Source organism: Phodopus roborovskii, unplaced genomic scaffold (genome assembly GCF_943737965.1).
Source record: "Phodopus roborovskii unplaced genomic scaffold, PHOROB, whole genome shotgun sequence".
Taxonomy (NCBI): Eukaryota; Metazoa; Chordata; class Mammalia; order Rodentia; family Cricetidae; genus Phodopus; species Phodopus roborovskii.
The window spans coordinates 1,147,221-1,155,960 of record NW_026126646.1 but is presented as its reverse complement, the minus strand read 5'-3'; the positions used below and the strand labels follow the sequence as shown (position 1 = coordinate 1,155,960).

Below are 8,740 nucleotides of genomic sequence, written 5' to 3'. Positions count from 1 at the left end.
TCATCAGGCTTGGCAGCAAGCACCTTTACCAACTGGGCCATCCTGCTGGCCCAGAGACCCACCCCTCTCAAGAAATCCAAAAGACATTACAAGTTCCAAATAAGGCATTTACATAACTGAGGTCCCCTAGTTTGTCCAGTTGGCAAAGCACCTAGTAGATTTTTAAGTTTATAAGAAGCAGTAAAAAAGTTTTGAATTTGTATAAAGTGGGAAAAAAAAAAAAAGAGAGAGAGAGAGAAACACAGAAGGAAGCCTGGGGAGGGAGGTTCCTGTCAGGACGTGGCTGTGTGTCTGCCCACAAGAGTCACTGCTCTCAGGGAGAAACTTACTTTCTTCCTAACTTAGTTTGTTTCTCCCCTAACTGCACAGTTTATAGTAACTTACTGTTACCACCCTCAGAGTTGGCAAGAGGTCACACCAGAGGGCCTGGGGCTGCCATTTCCTATTGCTTCCCCACTGAGACAAGGCAGGAGGTTAAGTTACTTCAGGAGGCTCTCAACAGGGCCTCCCATTGTTGCTTGTTAGAAACCCCGGGATACAATGGGCCCCATTCATGCTACCACTCACAGGCAGGGACAGCCCCTTAGTGTCCAGTCAACTCCGGTTAGGACACTGAATTTTCACAGACGCCAACTTGCATAAATACAAGTTAATTATTTTTTTTAAAAAAATACAAACAAACAATAGCACAGAATAAAGAAATAAAACCAGGAGTCAGGACACCTGAGCCACAGCCACAGCTCTGTCCCTAATGTGACTTTAGGCAGATCACATGCTCGTTCTACATCTCGGTTTCCTTGTGTGATAATGAAAAGGTTTCTAAGATTCTACAGACACAGGAGGGCTAGTGACATCACCGTGCCGGTCACCCAAGGCGTGCAGACAAGAATCAGGACAGTCACTAGCTGACAGCTCTCACTCCTATCAGCAGTAAAAAACATGGCATCTTATAAAACAACCCATAAGAACAAGTCCAGCAAGTCCCGTCCCCACAAGCCCAGGGTCATTTAAGGGAGCCCCCGCACAGAGAAGGACCTAATCGGAAGCCAGGCCACTGTCATGTCACCTGTTCTTGGGCATTTTGAGAATCTCTATTTCTTTGCTCCAAGTCCTCAGGGTGAAAGCACCGTGTTGTGTGCAGTAAGGACAGGGCTGGTGGTGCCAACCACCAGTGTCATTTCTTGGCTTTTTCAACCTCAAAACCTGCCAGAGCAAGGACCTTATCTCCAGAGCCTAAGGAAAAGACACAAAATGAAAAGGTTATTTCAAAGCATTTTCAGTCCCAGGCAATGAGGGGACATACAGCACAGAGTCCGGAAATCAGATGCATTAACCCCTACACGGCCGGCTGCCATTTGAATCCCCTTCCTTCTACATAAACAATCTGGCCAGAAGAATGGCACACTGGTGAGGATCCTAACTCAGCTCCAGGCCTGAAGGCAAAGATGTAAGATCCTAACTTACTTTTACAGTTGCATGCTGCTGAAAGGTATTTTAACACAGTCGGCTGCAAAGCAGAGGGTACTGGAGCTGAGGATCTAGCTCATGGTTAACAGCACTTCCTACAGGACACAGGTCTGGTTTCCACTGTACACATAGGTTCACAACTGTAACTCCAGTTGCAGGGAACCCAGCACCCTCTTATGGACTCCTAAGATACCATATACATATAAGTAAAACACTCAAACATGTAAATTTTTAAAATAAAAGATTCTTTTTTTTTTTTTTTTTTTTTTTTTCTATTTTGGTTTCTTGAGACATGATATCTCCTTAGGTTTGGAACCTGTCCTGGGGCTCACTCTGTAGACCAGGTTGGCCTTGAACTCGTCAAACTCACAGAGATCTACCTGTCTTTGCCTCCCAAGTGGTGGGATTAAAGGAGTGTGCTACCACCACCCAGACTAATAAATAAATCTTTTTAAGAATATTTATTTATTTTATGGACCTTTCTTCATACGCACCCAAAGAGGGAATCAGATCTCATTTCAGATGGCTGTGAGCCACCATGTGATTGCTGGGGATTGAACTCAGGACTTCAGGAAGAAGAGCCAGTGCTCTTAACCTCTGAGCCTTCTCTCCACCCCCCAATAAATAAGTCTTTAACAACAGCAAAAGCTGGGAATATTGGTGTGTGCTACAGTCTCAGCTACTTGACAGCTGAGGCAGGAAGATGACTTGAGCTGAGTGAGAGTTGAAGACGAGCCTAGACAACACGATAAAGGAGCATCCCAAAGAAAGGGAAGGGGAAGCCGGGCAGTGGCGGCGCACACCCTCAACCCCAGCACTTGGGAGGCAGAGGCAGGAGGATCTCTGTGAGTTCCAGGTCAGCCAAGGCTACACAGAAAAACCCTGTCTCAGGGGGAAAAAAAGGTTAGAGGATTAGATGGCTCAGTGGTAAAGGCACCTGCCCTCATGCTTGACAACCTAGGTTTAATCCCAGGACCTGCATGGTAGAAGAGAGCCAACCCCTGCAAGCTATCCTGTGATTTCACTCCTGCATTGTGGCATGTGCATCTGAGCATGGGTGAGCACGCTCTCGTGCACACACACACACACAAAACCCATAAATAAAAGGATTTTTCCTCCCAGAGACAGGGTTTCTCTGCATAGCCCTGGCTGTCCAGGAACTCTCTCTGTAGACCAGGCTGGTCTTGAACTCACAGAGATCTGCCTGTCTTTGCCTCCTGAGTCCTGGGATTAAAGGCATCCTCCACCACTACCTGGCTTAAAAGGAAATGTTTAAAAGCATGTAATGTTTAAAATGTGTTTCTGTGGATGGTGTTTTGTCTGTTCCTATGAAGGTACAACATGTGCACGCCCAGTGCCCTCAGCCCAGAAGAGGCCATCAGCTCCCCTGGAACTGGAGTTACAAATGTGACTGAGCTGCAGAACCGGGCCCTCTGCAAGCGCAGCCAGCTCTGAGCCTTCTTCCCAGCCCCACGGCATGTGATGTCCTGAAAATTTGTCTGTCTTACTTTATTTTGCTTTTAGAGTACTGGAGCTAAGTGTGTGGCATGTGCCCATGGTTCTGGCACTGCAGAGGTCGAGGGAGAGAGAGGCTGAGTTCAAGTCCCTGGTAAGAGCCTGCATGGAAAATGGAGAACAGTGGGAGGCTAGAAAGCCAGTTCAGTGGCTAAGTTATTTCCCCTTAGGGACGCTTCTGCTCTTCGTGGTTCTTTTACTTTTCCTTAATAATCTATGTTTACTCAGAAAAAAGTAAGACAGACAGACGAAGGAGTGAAATCAAGCCAGAGGAACAGGGGGAGGGGAGAGAGGGGAGGTGCTCACTTACCTAGGTCTGTGGAGACTTTCTCAAACTGGCTGAGCGCAGCGCCTGCGTTGGCAGACAGGAAGGCCTCGTCGTCGGCTGTCAGCTACAGGGTGAGATAAAGTATGGCCAGTGAGCACAGGGGTTAGCGCAAGTCCCAAGAGCCACAGTGAGGACGTCTCAGCTGGAGACGGCTCAGCAGTCGGAAGCACATCCTGCTCTTGCAGAGGAGCCTGGTTCATTCCCAGCACCCACACGCTGGCTCAGAACCATCCAAAGCTCCAGTTCCAGGGGATCCGATACTGTCTTCTGACATCCATGGGCACCAGGCACCCACATACATAGTACACATACATACAAGCAGAAAAAACATTCACACACGTAAAATAAACCTAAAAACATTTTTTCGATTTCCTGGGTCCCCAGACTACATCAAGGGCAGCATGTCCCGTGACATGCACAACACAAATGCTCTCCCAGGCTATCACATCGGGTGTCAGCACCTTCTCGCCAAGCTTCCTGAGAGCGGTGAGTATCTCCACCTTCTGCTGTGTGTACAGGCCTCTTTCCAGCTTCCCGACCATCAGATCTCTATCCATCTGCAAAGGACAAATGCAAGGCGTGTGCACATGAGCAAAAGCCATTCTGTGTAGAAAGCCCAGCTTTCCAGTCCAACTTCTTGAAACAAAAACTATTTGGTTAAAATTAAAAAAAAAAAAAAATAGAAATAATCTGGAACACCAGACAGAAGGGCCATAGGGTAAGTTTTTGAAATTCATTGTTTATGTGTGTCCTGGCTGACCTGGAACTCACTCTGTAGACCACACCAGCCTCAAACTCAGAAATCCACCTGCCTCTGCCTCCCGAGTGCTGGGATTAAAGGTGTCACTACCTGGCCCTTTTCATTTATTTTTGAGACAGGGTCTCTTACTTTGTCCAGAATGGCCTCAAATGATCTTCCTTCCTCTGGCTCCCAAGGAGCTGGGACTGCAGCCAGCTTCTAAGTGTCATCACACCCACATGACAACCAGAAGTAGAAACTGTCATAATCACCTTTTTACAGATAAGAAAACCAAGGCACAAGGGTGAATACAACAACTTGCCAAAGGTCGTGTGCCCCACCCAGTATGCACAGCGGGAACTCAAACCCAACTGATCTCATCTTTACTCCTTTTTTATAATTTATTTACTCTTATTTTATGTGCATTGTGTTTTGCCTCAATGTATGTCTAGTGAGGGTGTTGAGTTCCCTGGACTAGAGTTACTGAGGACTGTGAGCTGCCACATGAGTGCTGGGAATTGAACATTGGTCCTCTGGAAGAACGGGCAGCGCTCTTAATCGCTGAGCCATTGCTCCTGCTCCGCAACCGATCTCACCTTAATCTATGATTTTCCCTCGTGTGGGTGTGTGTATGTGCTCCTGTGTGTACAAGCATGTTTGGGTGAGGCCAGAGGTCAGTGTTAGGGTCGCCAGTGCAGGGAGCACAGGTGTGTGCTGCTCACCCGGCACTTCACCACCGGAGCCACCTCCGCATTCCCTAAAGTTTCCCTCTTGCTATCCCACTGAATTACTTGCAGACAGAAATTACCTGTTAGCTCATAATTATACTCAAGTCCATAGACAGATCTCTGGAGTAACAAGTTTATCAAGATGCTTGCCAGCAAATCAAGAAGGGGGAGGGGGTGGAGAAGAAAGAAAAAAAATAGGTAGGTGTGGGTGGCGTACGCCTTTAACCTCAGCACTCGGGAGGCAGAGGCAGGCAGATCTCTGTGAGTTTGAGACCAGCCTGGTCTACAGAATGAGTTCCAGGGCTACACAGAGAAACCCTGTCTAGAAAAACAAAAAACAAAACAGAAGAGAACAAAAAAAAAAAAAAAAAAAAAAAAAGACGCTTGACAAGCAGGGGAAATGGCTCAGTGCCGAAGAACTGTGTACCGTTCTTTCAGAGGACTCGAGTTAAATTCCCAGCACCTACACCGAGCAGCTCACAACAACTGTAACGTCAGCCCAGGGCACTTCTTGATCATTTGATACCTCTGTGGGCATCTACACACACACACACACCACACACACACACCACACACACACACACACACACACACACACACACACACACACACACTTAAAACAGTAGACATAAATGTGAAAAAAAAAAGATTAACTAACTATGCACACACAGAAGCAATGCTGATGCTGAATTCCAAACAGGACCTCAAGTTAGGGCCCCAGGTGGGAAGGACAAAATATTAAAAATGAAGGCCAAGTAGAAGTGGTTAGAGGTGATTTAAATGGCCACATACTGTTCAAGAATTCATGTATTATGAATTATAATTGCCCAAGGTACGAGCTGTCAGAAAATGAGGTCTGTGGCTCTAACACCAACTGAGCAAATTTTAAATAGTATAATTTAGGCTAGGATAATAAGTACAGTCACGGGCTAGGAAGAAAACCACAGCAACCGGATCAGTGTGAAGAAACTTTACCTCTGCTAACCTCGTCCGGAGTTGGCCTGGTTGTTTCTTTGCAAACAATCTGATGACTTCAGGGGTTTTAAAGGCCTGGCTGATTGCTGCCTGAATAGCCTGCAAACAGAGAAATGCAAAACTTAACCAAACTATGCCACCACACAATTACATCTGCAATACTGGACTGATGGGTTCTAGCTAATAGGTTTTGGTGCTTGAAATTTCAGAGCGCGTTATTGGAGCCATGTAGACACAAAATCAAGAAGCTATCTCATAAACACAGTACTTTTTCTTTCTTTCATTTACTTATTTGTTTTTTATTCTGAGGTGCTGGGGTTTAATCTAGGGTCTTGTACATACTATATAAATACACTACCACAGAGCTACATCCTCATCCTTCAAGGTGTCTATTTCCTATCTGAAATACATTCACAAAACAAAAGCAAACCATGCATAAAAGAACCAATCAGTAAATTCCTCTTACCAGCTGCATGCCACTGAGTTCATCTACCAAAGTCATATTTCCTGACATAATTTTTTTCAGGGAATCGTTGAACTCGCTCAGCTGCTCCAAAGTTTCCTTTTTAGTTTCTTCATACTCATCAGCATCGAGCTCCTCTCTGTAGCACAGTTAAAGTCAGAGTGCAGAAAACCACACACGTCTATGTCTGAAAATCTCAGTACCTGTTCTAGAGCAAGGCTGAAGGGGACAGCAGCTGTAGTGGCACACATGACTGCAGAATTCAGCTACTGGCATCTTCATTGTCTCTGCGTGTGGCTAAACCCAAGGCCGGGAGTGCGCTATCTCCCTCACCCCAAATAATTTCTCCTGCTAAAAGTCACACATCAGGCACCTAGTAACTAACTTCTTTTTACCAGAGCAGTTGTATAACCTCAGGCAAGGAAGGCATGGACAGAGCCCAACCTCAGTTCGTCTGCACAAAGTCAGATAGCTACGTGCCTTTTCCTAAGGACACTATAGTAACATTAAATAGTAGCTGTTAGTATCAGCAGGGCTGCACACCCGCCATTGAATAAAAGGCTATTTTTATTCACCAAATGAGCTGCTAATTAAATATCTACAAGTAAGAACAGCTCCACGCAGTGAACTACCATTTATGGAGCACTTACATAGCCGAACACTGCATTGTCTCTTTCATGTTCATATTTACAACATCCTTGTGAGGCTATTAAAAACTACAACAAACAATAGTTTGTTTTCTTCTGCTTTATTGAATCAGATCTCAGAGTTGGGCTGGCCTGGAACTCACCAAGTAGTTAAGAAGAATGTCGAGCTTCGGATTCTCCTGCACCGACCTCCTGGGATTACAAGAGTGTGCAAACCCTCCCTCCCTTCTTCATGCTGGGGATTGAGCCCAGAGCCTCTAGCATATTAGGCACCCACTCACCCACAGAGCCATGCTCTGGCCCAATCATAGTATTCTGAGCAATTAGCCAGGAGTTCATTCTCAGTGGAGCTGTTTTAAATACTAAAAACAGAGTAAGCTCTGTTATTTCTAGGAACTTAAGTATTTTAAGCCTTCCACATCCCAGGCTTTATGACTCCCAAGTCTGAGAAGTTTACTTCTCCAGCAGGCAAAGTGCTATGAAATACTCACGCGGGGCCTGCAGCCATGGAGCCTGAATTCTCTCCATCAGAAACAAAGTAACAACATATAATTATACTATTACCTGCATTCCTCCAGATCTTGTAATTGCTGCATCAATCTATCCAACTGTTCTTCTAAATTCTGCTTTAGTTTGCTGGTCTCTGTCTTTCCTCTGGAAGCCATTTTAATCACTATAAGAAGAATAAATCCACATGTAGTACACTGTATTTGGTTACTTTAAAAGATTGAACACACCAGTGCAATTCAAAATTAAGAAAATATTAAATGGGTGGTGGTGGCAGCACATGCCTTTAATCCCAGCACTTGGGAGGCAGAGTCAGGCAGATCTGTGAGTCTGAGGTCAGCATGGTCTACAGAGTGAGTTCCAGGATAGCCAGGGCCATGCCCAGAAACCCTGTCTCCAAAAACCAACCAATCTCTTGTTTTGCAGAACAAGAGATTGAATCCAGGGACTCATTCGTGCCTAGGCAAGCACTCTAATATTAAGATCAATTCCCCGCCCAATAAGTTATCACTGTTTAATAGAAAAATGGGAAGAACCAGCATTCTAAATATACACTTTATCACCAGGCCACATCCCCAAGCCTCAATACAATCTCAAGAAGCAAAGTTATTCTGAATAAATTTCAGGGAATATAGAGGCTTTTAAAGGAGCTTTAGCCACACACTACAGATTTAGGCCAGAAAGATTTAACTCACTGGCACCACCTAGTATTGAAGAAGAGAGGTGCATTTTCCTCAAAACTGTAGAAATGGCTCTCAAATACTGTCATCCGGAGTGGAAGGTATGCATTCATGCTCACCGGGCTTCTCAAATTCCAGAAACCGCCAGCTTTGGAAGCTCTGGGCGTCATCAATTTGAGGAAAGCATTAGTTGCTCATTGGATTTATAGGAGGTTCAAACTTCAAACCTCCTAGGGGTGGAGTTGGCTAGAACTAGGGAAACTATTAAGTAGTCTTATTTGCTATGTACGAACTTGGCCTACAGCCGTCCACATAACTTCCCTTACTTAAATACGCTGTAATTGAAACACTCTCCACGCCTAGGAAGATGCAAAAGAGGTCATCTAATCCTTGGATTGTGTTTCCTGTAGCTTTTTCTGAGGTTCCCTATGGTTGAGGCCACAGCACCCAGGGAACGCCTTGAGGAAAACAGTCAAACCTAGACTTACAAAGGGCAAGGGCAGAAACCACACCTTCTCGGGGCCGGACGTGAGCAGCGCTCGACCCAGGACCACCGGGGACAAGATTAAGGAAAAGCGGCACCCTCGGCCGCCAATCTCCTCCTCGCGGAAGAACTCCGGCCCGCAGATCCCGCCGACCCGGGTCACCTGCTGTGGCGTGGAGTCCGACGCCTGCGAGACGCCTCTCGGCG

At 45.8% G+C, this 8,740-nt stretch overlaps 1 protein-coding gene across 1 annotated transcript; it reads right to left on the bottom strand.

Moving 5' to 3' along the window:
• Positions 1-1,121: 1,121 nt before the first annotated feature.
• Positions 1,122-8,707, bottom strand: Lzic (leucine zipper and CTNNBIP1 domain containing). Its single transcript, XM_051174004.1, has 7 exons — positions 8,562-8,707; positions 7,427-7,535; positions 6,219-6,354; positions 5,753-5,851; positions 3,772-3,867; positions 3,293-3,374; positions 1,122-1,233 (listed from the first exon to the last, which is right to left on the bottom strand). Exons 2-7 carry the CDS (start codon positions 7,525-7,527, stop codon positions 1,175-1,177), a joined length of 573 nt encoding a protein of 190 aa, XP_051029961.1. The 5' UTR covers positions 7,528-7,535; positions 8,562-8,707; the 3' UTR covers positions 1,122-1,174.
• Positions 8,708-8,740: the final 33 nt, after the last annotated feature.

Bases quoted from the DNA above. Each gene is read 5' to 3' on its own strand.
- Lzic (XM_051174004.1), bottom strand. From the start codon at position 7,527: ATGGCTTCCAGAGGAAAGACAGAGACCAGCAAACTAAAGCAGAATTTA. The intron at 6,355-7,426 runs GTAATAGTATAA...ACTGTGCTACAG, and splicing joins CAAGATCTGGAGGAATGCAG to AGAGGAGCTCGATGCTGATG. The intron at 1,234-3,292 runs GTAAGTGAGCAC...TCTTTTCCTTAG, and splicing joins GAAAGTCTCCACAGACCTAG to GCTCTGGAGATAAGGTCCTT.